Raw genomic sequence first — 19,619 nt, forward strand, 5'->3', positions numbered from 1 at the left:
TCTGAATTATACAGGTAAGAAAAGGGATGATCAGAGAGGGAGGAACTTGCTTAAAATCTCATGCCTAATAAATGAAATTTCAAATCTAATGTTTGATTCCAATCCCTCAGTCACTGTACCTTGAAGCGTTACCTAAATAATTTGGTATTTTCTGGATGTGGAGGAGAGACCTGAGGATACTTAACCTTGGATCAAAACCTGGGATTGGGGGTTTGTTGGAGGTGGAATCACATCTGTTCTTTGACCTCGGGTTTGCACCAGAGCTACGGCTCCAGGGAAAGCTGCTCCGCCGTGCTGGCAGATTTCTCAGGAATTTTGATGGAAAGAACTTGAGAATCCTCCTTCCCTTAGGAAAACCAGCCCTGCTAGCGCTGCACCTGCTGTAGGACTCAGGTGCTGTTTGTTCTGGCAGCCTCCCTTTGCTTCTGCCCCTCTTCCCCTCCACTCCCACCCTGCTGGCTTGGGCAGGTGTGCACCTTGGGGAGGTGTGCAGGGGCTGGCCTGGCCTCCTTCTGACCTGAGGAGGCCTCTTCCTGTCGCTCTGTCAACATTATGCCCCAACAACTTCCACTGGTTGGGGTGGGAGAGGGACAGCCTGCAGCCCAGCCTAGGGGGGTTTGGGACTGGAGCCCCTGGCCTCCATCCTTGACTTCACGTTCTCAGCAAGCACTTTGCATCCCACTGTTTTCCCCACATTTGCCCTCTAGAATTTTAATCACCAGACATAAAACAGGACTCTGGGCACACTTTTTCTCTATTCCAATGTCTTGAGGTTTTGGTTTAGTTGTGCGTAAACTACCTTCTCTCCTGCTGTTTGCTTTCAGTAGAGGATAGGAAAGGAAAGATGACACGCCTCTCAGCATTGCTGCTTGTTAGGAATGAGTAGGACACATTTTCAGAGGGTAAATAGGGAATGTATAACTACTGAATAAAATTAGGTTTTAGTACTCTGTGTCCCTTTTACCAGGCCTGTCCCATTTCTACTTAGATAACCCAATTTGTTTTGTTTCACCTGTAACATAAATGTCTTCAGTGGGTTGTTTTAGAGTCTCCCCAACACAACAACAGATTTCTGACACCTAAAGCAGCACGGTGAAATGTTACTCCCAATACGGCGCCAGGAATCTACAATCGCTATGTCTCTCAGCTTGAAAACATCAGTGTTTTGTCCTTGTTTTAGTGGGATAAAAACACTCTTAAGCCTTGGGGACAAATGTGACCAATTCCCAGGCTTTTATCTTGAGTGTCTTTGGCACTTCTTTTGGCACTGAAATAATACTTGGATAAAAATATTTGAATGTGCAGTGTCTGGTTTTGTATTCGCTTGTATTTATCTGAGCTTTCCCTTGTGGACATGAGCTTTCATTCTGAAGGAGGTCATCCTTTAGGAGTTTTTAAACCCCCAAAAGCCCTCACCTTGGGAAAGCTTCATGTCTGAGGACCAGAGACTCTTGCTCAGGGAATTAGTAGTAGGACCCGGGCATCTGATCTGCAGGTGTCAAGTCTAGTTCAATTCATGTTGTAGGGAATTTAAAGAGTTATACACCATCACCATTCCAGGGGCCAGGTGGAGAGACGTGGCGGTCGCTTTCCATTTGCCATCGCCCCTCAGTTATAGAAATAATGAAATATTCACTTAGTGTTGATCATCATTCTAAAAAAAAAATCCACAATTTGCTGATAAGTCCTTATTTTTATAATGGATTCACAGTAGGCTTTAACTAAATAGCAAAGTCCTCTGGGACTCCTAAATTGTGACATGTTTAACAAAATTTGATTTCCAAGCAGTTGTTTATGACAACTATTGCATGGAGTGCAGGACACCAGCCAGGATGAGCGCAGTGGTGGATACTGGCTCACTGGGGTGGTGAATTAACTCGTGTTGTGATGACCACTTCCTCAACAAAGATGCTTGGGAGAAGACCAGAGAGGCTGGGGCCAGGTCTTACTCAAGGGAAGTTTATTTGACCATCGCTTTTGTGTTGAAAGAACTTTACATTTCTAGATTTAGAATCCAGTATCCACCCAGCAACTTCAGTGACAAAACCATCTGTCTCTATCTGATGGGGCCATAACTGTTTGTGCAAAGATGTGGCCAGGGGTCTTTTGCATTTTCCCTTATTAGTTAATACTGCACTTTGTAACCAGAAGGGGAAGTTTTGCTGGTTAGCAAAATGCACAATCACTAGATATGTATGACAAAGTCTGAGTGTGACTTCCTGCATAAACTGGGTGGTGGGCTGTATTGAGACATTGCAAACATGTGAATGAATGAATTACACTACCAGCAACCATCTGCCCAAGTACAGTTACATATATTCATAAGATGTATGCAGTGAAGCCTCTTTTCATTGTAGCATCAGTAACAATGTTAGAGTCTATGAGGGGCATAGTGTACCTGGCATCCAAGTTATTTTGTTCTCTTTTGGGTCCCCCATTCCAATTAATTGTAAAACATTTTACATGTTACATTTTTTATACTGTAAAACTCAGAAAATAAACTGAAATCCCAAGTTACATTTTGTTACTTTTTTTTTCATGTGATTACTTTAATCTAAAAAGTTTTACTTTTTATTTTATTTATTTTTTTATTGAGCTATAGTTGATGTACAATGTTGTGTTAGTTTCAGGTATACAGCAAAGTGATTCAGTTATACATATTTTTTTCAGGTTATTTTCCCTTATAGGTTATTACAAAATACTGAGTATAGTGCCCTGTGCTATACAGTAGGTCCTTGTTGGCTATCTATATATTTCATATATAGTAGTGTGTATATGTTAATCCCAAACTCCTAATTTATCCCTCCCCCCTTCCCCTTTGGTAATCATAAATGTTTTCTACTTTTTAAGGAACATCTTCACTCTTGAAATAATTTTGATACCCTCTTAAATATAACCTGTCAAAAAAACAAAACAAAACAAAACAAAACAAAAAAATATGTATAACCTGTCAAGTTTCTCTGAAAACCAAGATAATTGTAATGATAGATTGAATGGGAAAGTGGAATTGCCATTGTAAGAAAAACTACAGGTTGCAATCATTTTATGGTCAAGAGAATGTTTTAAATGAATAGATTACTGAAAATTAAATTCTTAGGCTCTAAAACTTGGAGGTGAAACAGACCTTTTGAGTAAATCAGCAAGTGAAAAAAGATCTTTGAGTCAAGTAAGGAGGGAGGAAAATGTCAGACCCTGGAACTGTGAGGAGGGTGAATGTTGGATTGTTTTTGCAAATGGCTTGCTAATTCAGTTTAAATTATTGACTTATTTTTGATAGATCTATTTAAAGGGAACTTGCTTATTTGACAAAGAAATATTGGAGCTTGCCTTCTGCTACTCTCAGCTATCCTTACTGAATGCTGGTAGCACACAGTAAGATTCTTACCTGTTGCATGGATAAAGATCAGAGAAAGTAATTGACTTGATGATATTCATTGTATAGATTACTGATAAACTTTGTTTCTCTGGGCCAAGATGGGCACAATTTACACCTGCACAAGCAAAACCTACTAGAGAAAAGATTAAAAGTGTATGCAAACATAAACCAAAGACTTCTCTTTTTCATTAATTAGTCATAATACAGATATAGAATTTTGGAAGAGTTTTGAGAATGTCAGATGATGAACTATGAGATTATGAAAGTGGAGTGAGGGATATCAGGATGGCATCAGCTACAGCCACTGCCTGCTTGCCCAGTGCCAGAGACAAGACCCACCAGTAGTAGTGTGGGAATGGGCAGTATCCCTGCACAAGAGAGACTTGGTAATTCCCTATTGGTGTCATGCAGCATCTTCTAGTTACGCAGGCTAATGCTGACGTGGAAAATCAAAACTGTATTTGCCTTCTGGATGTGTTCTCTATATTTACATCTGAACGTGTTTCTGCAGTTCTGAGAATTCATAATGTCTCAGACAAAATGATGATGCATTTGTAGGACTGACACGGGGGCTTTAAACATTTTTCCTTTTCTAGCTCCTTGCTCAGCTCTCCCATCTTACCCACTCAGTTTTGCCTTCTGTGATCCACATGTGGTAACCAGCTTTATGGGTCCATTGACTGAATATTGGAATGAGTGAATGAATGAATGAGAACATGGCAGCACACTCAATGCTAAAACTACTGGGTGTAACCTAATCATCTGTGACTAGGGTGATCATTAAGAATTCTAGTCATCACTGCTCCAAAGAGTTCTGATTGATGAAATACCACATTAATTTGAAAAAGGTCCTTAATTCACCTTGCAACCATTTGGGTCTGCAGGTGCATTAAAATAAATGCATGGACACTTAGGTGGCTGTGGTCATTCCATGCCCAGAGAATGGGGCCTGGGACCTCTGCTATCATCCCCATGCTGCTTTGCTTCCCATCATGATGGCTATATTGCTGAGGGACTTTGCTAACCTGAGGAAAGAGAACATCCCCCATTGGAAACCTTCTTACTGAGCCAAGGAGATAGTCTTCCTATTTCTTCAGCAATTGGCTATCCTTAGCAAATCTGAACAGATGACACCGTGTTGCCAAAAACTTCTTGGGATAAGATAGACTTTCGAGAATCAATAGCACATTCTTGATGGTGCTAATAGTTGTTAAATTAGCTTTGCATTGGGGCTTAGAGAATATTTAGTCAAACAAGATTAAGTACTGAGATCACTGAGATTGGTTCAAGATGGCAGAGTAGAAGGACGTGCTCTCACTCTCTCTTGCAAGAACACCAGAATCACAACTAACTGCTGAACAATCATTGAAAGGAAGATACTGGAACTCACCAAAATGATACCCCGTATCCAAAGACAAAGGAGAAGCCACAATGAGATGGTACGAGGGGCGCAATCACAATAAAATCAAATCCCATAACTGCTGGGTGGGTGACTCACAAACTGGAGAACACTTATACCACAGAAGTCCACCCACTGGAGTGAAGGTTCTGAGCCCCACGTCAGTCTTCCCAATCTGGAGGTCTGGCAATGGGAGGAGGAATTCCTAGAGAATCACACTTTGAAGACTAGTGGGATTTGTATGCAGGACTTCGACAGGACTGGGGGAAACAGACACTCCACTCTTGGAGGGCACACACAAAGTAGTGTGTGCATTGGGATCCAAGGGAAGGAGCAGTGACCCCATAGGAAACTGAACCAGACCTACCTGCTAGTGTTGGGGGGTCTCCTGCAGAGGCAGGGTGTGGCTGTGGCTCACTGTGGGGACAAGGACACTGTCAGCAGAAGTTCTGGGAAGTACTCCTTGGCATGAGCCTTCCCAGAGTACGCCATTAGCCTCACCAAAGAGCCAGGTAGCCTCCAGTGCTGGGTCGCCTCAGGGCAAACAACCAACAGGGAGGAAACCCAGCCCCACCCATCAGCAGACAAATGGATTAAAGTTTTACTGAGCTCTGCCCACCAAAGAAACAGCCAGCTCTACCCACCACCAGTCCCTCCCATCAGGAAACTTGCACAAGCCTCTTAGACAACCTCATCCACCAGAGGGCAGACAGCAGAAGGAAGAAGAACTACAATCCTGCAGCCTGTGAAATGAAAATACATTCACAGAGACACAGACAAAATGAAAAGGCAGAGGACTATGTACCAGATGAAGGAACAAGATAAAACCCCAGAAAAACAACTAAATGAAGTGGAGATAGGCAACCTTCCAGAAAAGGAATTCAGAATAATGATAGTGAAGATGATCCAGGGCCTCAGAAAAAGAATGGAGGCAAAGATATAGAAGATGCAAGAAATGTTTAACAAAGATCTAGAAGAATTAAAGAACAAACAAACAGAGATGAACAACACAATAACTGAAATGAAAACTACACTAGAAGGAATCAATAGCAGAATAACTGAGGCAGAAGAACGGATAAGTGACCTGGAAGACAGAATGGTGGGATTCGCTGCTGTGGAACAGAATAAAGAAAAAAGAATGAAAAGAAATGAACACAGCCTAGGAGACCTCTGGGACAACATTAAACGCAACAACATTTGCATTATAGGGGTCCCACGAAGGAGAAGAGAGAGAGAAAGGACCAGAGAAAATATTTGAAGAGATTATAGTCGAAAACTTCGCTAACATGGGAAAGGAAATAGCCACCCAAGTCCAGGAAGTGCAGAAAGTCCCATACAGGATAAACCCAAGGAGAAACACTCCGAGACACATAGTAATCAAATTGGCAAAAATTAAAGACAAAGAAAAATTATTGAAAGCAGCAAGGGAAAAATGACAAATAACATACAAGGGAACTCCCATAAGGTTAACAGCTGATTTCTCAGCAGAAACTCTACAAGCCAGAAGGGAGTGGCATGAAATACTTAAAGTGATGAAAGGGAAGAACCTACAACAAAGATTACTCTACCTGGCACGGATCTTATTCAGATTTAATGGAGAAATCAAAAGTTTTACAGACAAGCAAAAGCTAAGAGAATTCAGCACCACCAAACCAGCTCTACAACAAATGCTAAAGGAACTTCTCTAAGTGGGAAACACAAGAGAAGAAAAGGACCTACAAAAACAAACCCAAAACAATTAAGAAAATGGTCATAGGAACATACATATCGATAATTACCTTAAACATGAAAGGATTAAATGCTCCAACCAAAAGACACAGGCTTGCTGAATGGATACAGAAACAAGACCCATATATATGCTGTCTACAAGAGACCCACTTCAGACCTACGGACACATTCAGACTGAAAGTGAGGGGATGGAAAAAGATATTCCATGCAAAAGGAAATCAAAAGAAAGCTGGAGTAGCTATACTCATATCAGATAAAATAGACTTTAAAATAAAGACTGTTACAAGAGACAAGGAAGGACACTACACAATGATCAGCAGATCAATCTAAGAAGAAGATCTAACAATTATAAATATATATGCACCCAACATAGGAGCACCTCAATACATAAGGCAACTGCTAACAGCTAGAAAAGAGGAAATGGACAGTAACACAATACTAGTGGGGGACTTTAACACCTCACATACACCAATGGACAGATCATCCAAAATGAAAATAAATAAGGAAACACAATCTTTAAATGACACAACAGACCAGATTGATTTAACTGATATTTATAGGACATTCCTTCCAAAAACAGCAGATTACACTTTCTTCTCAAGTGCGCACGGAACATTCTCCAGATAGATCACCTCTTGGGTCACAAATCAAGCCTCAGTAAATTTAAGAAAATTGAAATCATATCAAGTATCTTTTCTGACCACAACGCTATGAGATTAGAAATGAATTACAGGGAAAACAACGTAAAAAACACAAACACATGGAGGCTAAACAATACGTTACTAAATAACCAAGAGATCGCTGAAGAAATCAAAGAGGAAATCAAAAATACCTAGAGACAAATTACAAAGAAAACACGACGATCCAAAACCTATGGGATGCAGCAAAAGCAGTTCTAAGAGGGAAGTTTATAGCTATACAAGCCTACCTCAAGAAAAAAGAAAAATCTCAAATAAACAATCTAACCTTACACCTAAAGGAACTAGAGTAAGAAAAACAAACAAACCCAAAGTTAGCAGAAGGAAAGAAATCATAAAGATCAGAGCAGAAATAAATGAAATAGAAACAAAGAAAACAATAGCAAAGATCAATAAAACGAAAAGCTGATTCTTTGAGAAGATAAACAAAATTGATAAACCATTAGCCAGACTCATCAATAAAAAGAGGGAGAGGACTCAAATCAATGAAATTAGAAATGAAAAAGGAGAAGTTACAACGGACACTGCAGAAATACAAAGCATCCCAAGAGACTACCACAAGCAACTCTATGCCAATAAAATGGACAACCTGGAAGAAATGGACAAATTCTTAGATAGGTATAACCTTCCAAGACTAAAACAGGAAGAAACAGAAAATATGAACAGACCAATCACAAGTAATGAAATTGAAACTGTGATTAAAAATCTTCCAACAAACAAAAGTCCAGGACCAGATGGCTTCAAAGGTGAATTCTATCAACATTTAGAGAAGAGCTAGCACCCATCCTTCTCAAACTCTTCCGAAAAATTGCAGAGGAGGAACACTCCCAAACTCATTCTATGAGGCCACCATCACCCTGATAGCAAAAGCAGACAAAGATACTACAAAAAAAGAAAATTACAGACCAATATAACTGATGAATATAGATGCAAAAATCCTCAACAAAATACCAGGAAACAGAATCCAACAACACATTAAAAGGATCATACACCATGATCAAGTGGGATTTATCCCAGCGATGCAAGGATTCTTCAATGTACGCAAATCAATCAATGTGATACACCATATTAACAAATTGAAGAAGAAAAACCATATGATCATCTCAATAGATGCAGAAAAAGCTTTTGACAAAATTCAACACCTATTTATGATAAAAACACTCCAGAAAGTGGGCATAGAGGGAACCTACCTCAACATAATAAAGGCCATATACAACAAACCCACAGCAAACATCATTCTCAATGATGAAAAACTGAAAGCATTTCCTTAAGATCAGGAACAAGACAAGGATGTCCACTCTCACCACTATTATTCAACATAGTTTTGGAAGTCCTAGCCACAGCAATCACAGAAGAAAAAGAAATAAAAGGAATACAAATTGGAAAAGAAGAAGTAAAACTGTCACTGTTTGCAGATGACATGATACTATACATAGAGAATCCTAAAGATGCCACCAGAAAACTACTAGAGCTAATCAATGAATTTGGTAAAGTTGCAGGATAGAAAGTTAATGCACAGAAATCTCTTGCATTCCTAAACACTAATGATGAAAAATCTGAAAGAGAAATTAAGGAAACATTCCCATGTACCATTGCAAGAAAAAGAATAAAATACCTAGAAATAAACCTACCTAGGGAGACAAAAGACCTGTATGCAGAAAACTATAAGACACTTTTGAAAGAAATTAAAGATGATACCAACAGATGGAGATATACCATGTTCTTGGATTGGAAGAATCAATATTGTGAAAATGACTATACTACCCAAAGCAATCTACAGATTCAATGCAATCCCTATTAAATTACCAATGGCATTTTTTACAGAACTAGAACAAAAAATCTTAAAATTTGTACAGAGACAACAAAAGACCCAGAATAGCCAAAGCAGTCTTGAGGGAAAAAAACGGAGCTGGAGGAATCAGACTCCCTGACTTCAGACTATACTACAAAGCTACAGTAATCAAGACAATATGGTACTGGCACAAAAACAGAAACATAGATCAATGGAATAGGATAGAAAGCCCAGAGATAAACCCACGCACCTATGGTCAACTAATCTATAACAAAAGAGGCAAGGATATACAATGGAGAAAAGACAGTCTCTTCAATAAGTGGTGCTGGGAAAACTGGACAGCTACATGTAAAAGAATGAAATTAGAACACTCCCTAACACCATACACAAAAATAAACTCAAAATGGATTAGAGACCTAAATGTAAGACTGGACACTATCAAACTCTTAGAGGAAAACATAGGAAGAACACTCTTTGACATAAATCACAGCAAGATCTTTTTTGATCCACCTCCTAGAGTAATGGAAATAAAAACAAAAATAAACAAATGGCACCTAATGAAACTTAAAAGCTTTTGCAAAACAAAGGAAACTACAAACAAGATGAAAAGACAACCCTCAGAATGAGGGAAGATATTTGCAAATGCATCAACAGACAAAGGATTAATCTCCAAAATATAGAAAGAGCTCATGCAGCTCATTTTTAAAAAAACAAACAACCCAATCCAAAAATGAGCAGAAGACCTAAATAGACATTTCTCCAAAGAGGACATACAGATGGCCAAGAAGCACATGAAAAGATGCTCAACATCACTAATTATTAGAGAAATGCAAATCAAAACTACAGTGAGGTATCACTTCACACCAGTCAGAATGGGCATCATCAGAAAATCTACAAACAACAAATGCTGGAGAGGGTGTGAAGAAAGGAGAACCCTCTTGCACTGTTGGTGGGAATGTAAATTGATACAGCCACTATGGAGAACAGTATGGAGGTTCCTTAAAAAAACTAAAAATAGAATTACCATATGACCCAGCAATCCCACTACTGGGCATATACCCAGAGAAAACCATAATTCAAAAAGACACATGCACCCCAATGTTCATTGCAGCACTGTTTACAATAGCCAGGTCACAGAAGCAACCTAAATGCCCATTGACAGACGAATGGATAAGGAACATATCCTTACATATATGGTACATATATACAATGGAATATTACTCAGCCATAAAAAGGAACGAAACTGGGTCATTTGTAGAGATGTGGTTGAATCTAGAGACTGTCATACAGAGTGAAGTAAGTCAGAAAGAGAAAAACAAATATCGCATATTAACACATATATATGGAACCTAGAAAAATGGTACAGATGAACCGGTTTGCGGGGCAGAAATTGAGACACAGATGTAAAGAACAAATGTATGGACACCAAGAGGGGAAAGTGGCAGGGGGTGGGGGTGGGGGTGGGATGAATTGGGAGATTGGGATTGACATGTATACACTGATGTGTATAGAATGAATAACTAATAAGAAACTGCTGTATAAAAAAAAAAAATTAAAAAGAAAAAGAAAAAGATTAAGTACCAGTCCTGGTTTAGGCACTGAGGATAGAACAGAATCAGCCAAAGTCTTTTCCCTAAGGTTGCTTTCAGATTAATGGCAAGGGGGTTGGGGTGGGGAGACACACACTTAAAAGTACAATACATTGCAGGTTCTGTAAGAGGCCTCCACGGGGTGCAGCGAGGCCTCAGCAGAGGAGGTGGTCGATTCACCTGGGGCGTGACTGGAAGTGTCACAGAGTGTATCTCTATGGGAGTTTGCCAGGCAGGCACAGATGGGGAAGGACAGGCTTTCCAGTAGATGGAACAGCATGAGCCAAGACTTGGCGGTGTTAAACAGCCAGGCAGCTTCGGCCAACTTCAGGTTCTAAGAGTAGAGGGGCAAAGGGGCAGATGGTTGGCAGGTGTCATGAGACATTGAGGATGGAAGGTAGATGAGAGACTCTTCACATAGATCGCCGGTGTCCTGTAAAGGAAATCAGTTTTTACCCCAGGACAAAGCTGGTCCTGACCCCTTAGCTCGTTGGCAGTGGTACTGACCCCACTTCTGCTTAAGTAACAACTGAGTGCTATAATCCAGATGAGGCATTTGGACGCCATCATTCCAAGATGGCGCTCCACATTTGCAGCATGGATCACCCCAGTGCTCTTCTCATCCCTGAGCCCAGATATCCCCAGCGTCAACACTACTCAGACTTCGCTTTCCTCATGCGGAGGAGAGACTCTTCAAGGACTTTTAGTTTTACAAGCCCTACCTCATTGTTCCTCCCCAACCTCACGCCCCACAGTCTAGACTCCACATTTGGCCGTCAGAAAACTTTCCATTCATTACTTGGTCTTTGGCCTCATAATCTTTAAAAACAACAACAACAACAAATTTTAAGCACCTATTGGGAATAGAGAACCACTGAAGAATTTTAAGCATGTGTGTGACATGATCAGTTTTTCATTTTCAAAAGATCATTTGATTGCAGTGTGCAGGGCTGGAGATGGAAGTACAGTCAGAAACTTGTGGTCACCCAGCTGAGAGATTGTAAAGCCTCAATTACACAGTAAGAGTGAATGAAGAGAAGAGGACAGGACTTGCTCCCTATTGGATGCGGAAGTGGGAGACAACAGAATGGCTCTAAGGTTTCTGGCTGGGACATTGTCAAAGGGGGATGCCTCTTCCCCACTTCTCTGCTTCTGTGAAGGACGTTCCCCAAAACATTGCTGGCCTTTTGTCCAGTCCTTGTTCCCGTCCTGAGATGGAGTAAGTTACCTGGTTAATGGGCGGTAGCCATTTGTCCATGCTTCTTAGAGTGAAGTTCTTAGGGTGCAGTTAGTGTGAGGGGTCCACTCCTTTTCTCCTGCCTCTCCATCCTTGAGCGCTGAGAGCACTGGTCCTCTCTGCACACCTGGATGACCTGCGCTTGAAGGCTGGAAACTGGGAAGCCCCTTCTCCTAATCTCTAGTCTCCAAATCACTGCTTCTCTGTAATCAGGGTGATATTTTGGACTGCTGACTTTTGGAGCTAATTTCTCAGGTGGTTCAGATCTCAGTCAGGAAAAGAGAGCTATCAATACTTTTTAAGGGCACCCCCCCCCCTTAAAGCCCCAAAGCTGTGTTGGTCTAAGGTGCCTATGGGACATCCCAGTGATGCTGTCCAGGGGAGACGGCTGGAGCGAGGGGTTTGGAACTCAGGAGAGGCCTGGCTAGAGACAGATAGAGTTGGAAGCCGTAGGCTGGATGAGATGACTGGGGGGTGTGGGAAGAGCAGTGGTTAGTTCTGACTTGCATCCATCCCCAGTGACTCTTGTTAAAATGGAGAGGGTCAGGCCCCAACTCTGGAGATGGTATATCAGTAAGTCTGGGCTGGGGACAGGAGTCTGTGTTTTCTAAAATAAGCTCAGACATGATTCTGACGCTCACTGAGCAGGGCTGAGGAGCCCTGGGGAGAGTGGGAAGTTTGAAGACAGGCCATAGGACCCACTCAAGGGATGTGTGTGTCTGGGTGTAGCAGGGATTATTGATCAAAAGCTATTCGATAATGACCTATGACTGGTGACATCATTAACAGAAAGGGCTTTCTGGGCAATACAAACTAGGGCCTGGACAGTACACAACCTTGTTACAGAAGAGACAAGCTCATTTCAACTATGAGATGATATTCTAAAGAAATATATTTAAATGATTGTGCATTCTTGATAACACAATGATTTTTTGTTTTATTTTGTTTTCTAGCAGGATGGCCAGATCTCACAGTTCTAATTAGCCTACATTTCTAGTACTGTATAATTGATTACTTGCCTCCAGAATGAAAGGGGAAAGGGCATCTTGGCTTGAGCAGTAAAAAGGATTATGAGAAATTCACTTGAGTCCATCTTGGGACACCATCTGAAGAAAAGAAATGGAATCCTTTGATTGCTTAATTTAAGGAATTAAATATAGCTTAAATCCTTGATTTAAGTGTAAAAATGGGGTTACATTTACACTCCTTTAAAGTATTTGTGTGACCCTTGGAAAATTACTCGAGGCCTCTGTGCCTCATTCAGTTTCCTCATCTGTAAAATGGGGAAAATAACAAAACTCATAAGATCTTCATAAGGATTAAACGAGATAATACATGTGAAGCATATAGCATAGTGCTCCAGGCACATACCAAACATTCAATAAATATCAGCTGAAAAAGTTTTAGACCAATAACTAAACAGCACTACTACTTACAGATAGTACTAGTTTAACACTCAGTGCTTCTAGCACAGGAGCAGCATAGCATGATTTAAACTTAATGCATATTACTCAGGCCTGTAAGAACCAGGGAATTTTCCTGGGCTGGGAAATAGACCACTTTCATGACAGAGCACATTCCTTGGCTATTTGAAAGGTTAGCTTCAAAGATCACTTTGAAAACTCACCTCCCCGGGAACTTATTTGGGCCTGTCTGGATGGCAACGTAGCCCAGCTTGGGAAGGGTCTGCCTTGTTTTGTGAGGCGAAGGGATAAAAATAAGGAGGCCTTGGAAGCACTGTGATCCAACAGTGCCGATCAAACAATTATTCACCCATCAGTTCAATAAATGAGTATCTACTTCATGCTGAGCAAAGTGCTAGGTGTTGGGGATACAATAGTAAATAAATTCCTTGTCTCCAAGGAGCCTATGTTTTAGTGAAAGGACAGACATACAAATATGTGCTACAATTTAAATGATGAGTGCCAGGATTTGGGGTATGCACAAAATGCCATGGGAGTAGACGGGAAGGGGACCCCTTCAGACCACCCAGGCAATTGGACAGATGGTGATACTAATCATTTGAACTGGGGCTCCAAGAAGAGGAGAAGGAGAAGTTTAGGGGAGAAGGTAATGAGTTTGGCTTTTGTGATGTTGTTTGAAGCACTTGTGCAACATCCAAACCAAGATGTCCAGAAACAGTTGAATGAGTGAGTCTAAAACTAAGGAGAGAGGTCAAGGTTAGAGACCCAGACTTGGAAGTTATTAGCTGATAGGCATGGATGATAAACTGTCCTGGAAGAATGTTAGAGCTGAGTGATACTGTGGAAGACTAACGTCTAAAGGGCAGGCAGAGGAAGAGGGGCCAGAAAGGAAAACAAAGAAGGAATAGAGAGGAAGAACAGGAGCCCAGAGAGAACGAGCAGAAACAAAAAATCAGGAGAGGATGTTCAAGATAGTCTCAGTATTTTCAAAATATAACTTTAATGGCAGAGTTAGTTAGCTACTATTCCATAAAGGATTGCCCTATTTTCAAAGAATTTGCAGTGTCTTATACATGTGTTAAAAGATTGAGAAAATAAATTAGAACATTATAATGCACACTTAACACTAAAACTACCGAGCACAATATGACCTTTAGATAGTTCGGAAGGCACTTAGGGATTTTTTCAGTACCTCAGGGTATCATTATGAACTCTAATGATTATTGTTCTGTTTAACTGTGGGAGCATTGATAGATGGAGAGTTAATTGCCCTATGGATAAACCAACTTTGACTCTGAATGGGAAGGCTGACTAGGAGCAACAGAGAGGGGATATCAGGATCCCAGCTCAGGCTAGGATGACAGCTGACCCAATCAGAGACCTCAAGCCATCAGAAAGAATTAAAACAACCCCTGTGTGTCTATGCGAGACGGTCACCTAGAGGGAAGTTCAGAGAGCACATCAACTTCCCATCCCAGTATCCTAATATACTAGAAATGATGGTGACATCAGTACGCATGTTTTTCAAGACCTACCTCTCAATAGCCATGCAAAGGTTTGGATCTGAGTTCATAATGGTCTGACCTACACTTAAAATAAGTTTAATAGAACCAAGAGAAGCTGATTTATAAACTTGTTTCCAAGCCTGAGCCTTCCCTAAGAGGCATCCTCTTGGCTTTAGGAGGCATCCTAACTGATGTTGTAGGCATGGGGGCTAAATGGATTGTGTGTCTTCCCTGGGCTCTGGTTATAAGGTCACACCATGCTTGTGAGTTAGCAAGCTGTGAATTCTGTTACTGCCATAGTCAAAGACAACAAGTACATCTGAGTCAAGGTGTTAGGGGATCGCTCTCCCCAGACTGCCAGATTCGGGCACTGCCATGGCCACTGATGATCTGGCAAAGCACGAGAGATTTTTCATGACAATCAAGACAGTCGACATGGGAAAAATTCCCCACTGTCCTTGCTGAGTGGGATTGCTGGATTTAGAAAGGCATTTGCTGAGTTGCACATCTCCTGATGAGAAGGAAGTGGAAGAAGAGATGTTGGAAAAGGGAAAGGAGCTGGCTGGACGTGGGCCAGGGCTGCTTGCTGCTACCTTGTGCTGTCTGCATGGTGGTGGGTAGCTGTGGTTTTGTTTTCATGAAAATTGTCTGGAGTTGGGGGCTAGTCCTCATCATCGTCACTGTCATCATCATCCTCTTCGTCAGAATTGTCATTGTCATCATCATTGTCGTCGTCATCCTCTTCATCCTCTTCATCTTCATTGTCATCGTCTTCAGTGTTTATCTTCCCAGAAAGCACATCCTCAATCCAGTCTTCCAGCTCCTCAGCTGTGGGCAGGTCATCACCATCTGGAATCTCCATCCAGACACTGTCAGCCTGCAGCCAGAGACAGAATGAGTGAGTGAGTGAGTGAGTGAGTGAATGAGTGCACGAAGGATCAGCAAGGCCAGGGGGTTCCAAGCAGCTGTGCTGAGTGGGCTCCAGGTCACTTACACTATCAGGAATATGTGCACACTGTTAAATGCAAATGCTTAGTTGCAGAATGGTGTGTGTAGTATCCTGTTTGTGCAACATAAAAGGAAAGGTGTATTCCATTGCATATATATATTTTTTTTCTATTGTATGTATATATAGCCAGTTAGCAATGTCCTTTTTTACCCTGTTGGTAGATGTTCAGTCACCTAGGAAATTCTACATTTCTTTATTTTGTAAACCACTCTTTAAATTAATAATAATAATAAATAATAATAATTTAAAATTCTGCTTAAGTTAAAACATTTTAAAACAGAACAGTAGGATACAAGGTGAAAAGCAAAAGTATTTCTGGCTGCCCTGACCCCATCCCTAGTCCCATTGGTGGTAGTTTCATGGCTGTCCTACCAGAAGTTTCATATAGATCCTATATATCATATATATCCATATATTCATGAATACACACACACACACACACACACACACACACACACAATGGTGATTGCCTCCATGGGCTTCTGGGCCACAGCTGCCCCATCACCCATTGAGCAATAACAACTCCCGGTGTGGGTTCCCTTGCGTAAAGAGACCTTGTTGTTGGGCTTTGGAAGAAAATACAGGAGAGTTTACTTGTGTGGAAAGTTCTAAATAGTCAGTGAACCAGGTTGGGCTGGTTCCATAAGCAAGGAAATGTGCCCATGGAAGAGAACCATGGAACAATAGGCTGGGACTGGCTCAGACTAGGATTGGGCCACACTGGCAAGTCTCCTGAGCTTTGGCAAGGCCAAGGGTCCTGCTCGTTTCACATGGGGCCAGGCTCCTGTACGTGATCTCATAGTCTGGGCTGCATGGCAGAAACCAGGGCAGGCTGAGGGTATCTGAGCAAACTTTCGTGAGGTATACTCACATCTGTAACATTCACCACTCCAATCTGTGGCTTGAATAGGTCAATCTTGAAAGTCTTTTCCCAATAGGCAACAAGCTGTAGCAACAAAAAATAAAATTAGACAGGCAGGCAGGCAGAAGGCATTCCCTGTTAAAGCCACTTTTTGTGGCTGGACCCACCTGCCATCCCATCACAGTAATTAGGTCACCATTGGTTAAAGGTCTCCAAAACAGCTGCGGGCACTGAGGTAATTGAAGACTTGGCCCCAGCGTTCAGCACTTTAAATAAACATGAAAAAAAAAAAAGATGTCATAACACAAACTATGAAAGAATGTAATATAAAAGCTTCTACAGCTGTAAGGAAGAATATTACAGAGATAGTCCAAAGCTGATTCCCAAGTTACTTGTGACTCTTTTACAGTTTATGTGTGGTGAAAGAGCCATTTCCCTCCACCTCTCTTTCAATGTCTCACTTAAAAATCCCTTACCTTGCACCACTCTGCTCGTAAGATGCCTGGGAAAGCAGTGGTGTGCTGTAAGTGGGCACGTGAGTAAGAAGAGGGCTTCTTCATTCAGCCAGACTTGGGTTCCATGTGGACTAATCTCTGACTGGGACAGGACTAAAAAAGTAAGGGGCCATGGGGCTAAGAAAAGGGAGATATTCAGTGGTAGAAAGTCTCCCAAACATGGGATTTCCCTGGGGGTCCAGTGGTGAAGAATCCGCCTTCCAATGCAGGGGGCGCAGGTTCAATCCCTGGTCGGGGAACTAAGATCCCACATGCTGCAGGGCAACTGGGCCCTCGTGCCACAACTACTGAGCTCTCACGCCTCAACGAGAGAGCCCACGTGCCGCAAAACTGCAGAGCCCGCATGCTCTGGAGCCCACATGCCACAACTAGAGAGAGAAAAACCTGCACACCACAACTAGAGAGAAGCCCGCTAGAGAGAAGCCCGCGTGCTGCAACTGGAGAGAAGCCCGCACGCCACAAGGAAAAGATCCCGCATGCCTCAGTGTAGATCCTGCGTGCCACAACTAAGACCCAACGCAGCCAAAAAGAAAAGAAAGAAAGAAAAAAAAGTCTCCCAGACAAATATATGGTCTCATGGGGACTGGGGATAGTCAGGAACTTGGAAATCAGAATAGTCTGAAGATATCTCGTTTGCAAAAAACAAGGCAAACATATAGAACAGGTCAGGAGAAATGTAGACCATCTGCAAACTTGCATAACCAAATAGTTCAGGTAAATGAGAAATACAACCAGGCAGCAGCTAAACAAACGGCTATAATATATAGGGTCTTATAAGACCATGACTTTGTTACGCTTACCCAGAATTATGAAATTGGCCTCAGGTGACATGGAATGTTCTGCCTTTGATTCACTCATTCTCTATGTAGGATTGGGTTCCAGGACCCTTGAGATCAATAAAACCCCTCATTTTTGTCTATTTAATCATAGTTTGATCAGTTGTGACCTATGCAACAAATGATAATTCCTGGAAGAAGATAGAGTTATCATTTATATCCTAATAATAACTAAACTTGTACTGAGTATCAGCAGTTAGCTCAACCTAAAGTCTACTGACTACCAGACCAAGCTTTGGCATCACACAAACCTAGGCTGGAAGAGTATGTCTACCACTTACTGCTTTAACCTCTCCAGCTGTCATTCTTTTCACCTGTAAGATAGGGATTATAATAATCTGTACTTCACAGGGTTGTTGAGAGGACTGGATGAGATGATGCATGGAATTTACCATAGTTCTAGGCAGATAGTATATTAGCTACCCTCATTATCATTACCACTGGGCTCATGTATTGTACAAATTCTGTTTATTCTCTTCAAAACAAAGCATAATCAAGGCTTTCTGGCCATTGATCACTGACCCAGCAAGAGTTTGGGCTTTAAGGACCTGGGAGAACACGCTGAACAAGACAGGCAGGGTCTCTGTCCTCACAGAGGGTTCTTTTTTCTTCTTCTTGGCCGCGAGGCTTGCAGGGTCTTAGTTCCCCCACCAGGGATTGAACCCGTGCACCCTGCAGAGGAATTGCAGAGTCCTAACTGCTGGACTGCCAGGGAATTTCCAGCAGAGGTTGTTCTTAACTCTATGCAAAATGTTCATCTCTGAACATTTATTACTTAGTAACTCAGGTTGCTTCAGAGCGATGGTCACCACCCAGAAAATGAAAGAGGTTATAGCAAGGGGTGGTGGTGGGGTGAAGGGCAGCTATGGAGCTGCTGGCAGAAGAATTTCACCCAACACCCTAGAGTGGGCCCTGCAGAAGGACTTCTGGCCTCCAGGGAGTGAGAAAAATAAGTCTAACCATGTCAGTGTACGCACCAGGCCCTAAGTTCAATGTTGCCCCAGGGGCTAAGATCTCCCACAGTGGGTGGGGACAGCAAGTGCCCCTCCTATTTCACATCCTCCTTCGTGCATCCAGGTCTCACACTAAACACAAACATGAGGCTGTGAAGGTGGCCAAGGACGGGGCCCCAGTCTGAGCCACTCACCAGAGGAAAGTCATCTGGGTCGATCCATACGATGCTCAGGTCAGGGTTGTCCGTGTTGTCCCGAGCAACCTGCTTCAGGATCTCCAGGAACTCGTAGCCATCTGAAGCAGGATTCAAGAAGGTTGAGTAAGCCCTGTGCATATATGGCTTCTAATGTGGAGAGCAGGGCGCCGTTTTTCCACAAGTGTTTCTTAGGCCATTTGGTGCATACCCTCAATTATAGAATTATTCTATAAAATGAGTCAGATGAGAACTCCAGCCACAAAGCAGCTTGTTCAAAGGGAACAATAAACATTTCGAATAAAGAAATTGAAAGTTTCACAGGGAAGCGTCTGGTTGTAACTGAAAGCTAAGTTCCATTTGCTAAATTGCATATGAAAATTGACCAGCCTTGTGGCAGAAAGTGCAACCCAGGAACAGAGAAACTCCTGTCTGGTCCTCAGTGCTCTGTGCCATCTCTTAAAACTGATAATTTATTGATACTATCCCTGAGAGTTCCCCA

The 19,619-nt window shown here is 41.9% G+C and overlaps 1 protein-coding gene across 1 annotated transcript in view; it reads right to left on the reverse strand.

Annotated features, from left to right (window-relative positions):
• Positions 1 to 14,208: 14,208 nt before the first annotated feature.
• CASQ2 (calsequestrin 2) overlaps positions 14,209 to 19,619 on the reverse strand; it is a 68,582-nt gene continuing 63,171 nt past the window's right edge. The window contains exons 9-11 of the mRNA XM_007169339.2: positions 19,118 to 19,218; positions 16,629 to 16,703; positions 14,209 to 15,625 (exon numbers count right to left, since the gene is read on the reverse strand). Of these exons, the coding sequence (XP_007169401.1) occupies positions 15,410 to 15,625; positions 16,629 to 16,703; positions 19,118 to 19,218 (392 nt within the window). The 3' untranslated portion in view covers positions 14,209 to 15,409. The remainder of the gene's footprint in view (positions 15,626 to 16,628; positions 16,704 to 19,117; positions 19,219 to 19,619) is intronic.

This window comes from Balaenoptera acutorostrata, chromosome 1 (assembly GCF_949987535.1).
Source record: "Balaenoptera acutorostrata chromosome 1, mBalAcu1.1, whole genome shotgun sequence".
NCBI lineage: Eukaryota > Metazoa > Chordata > Mammalia > Artiodactyla > Balaenopteridae > Balaenoptera > Balaenoptera acutorostrata.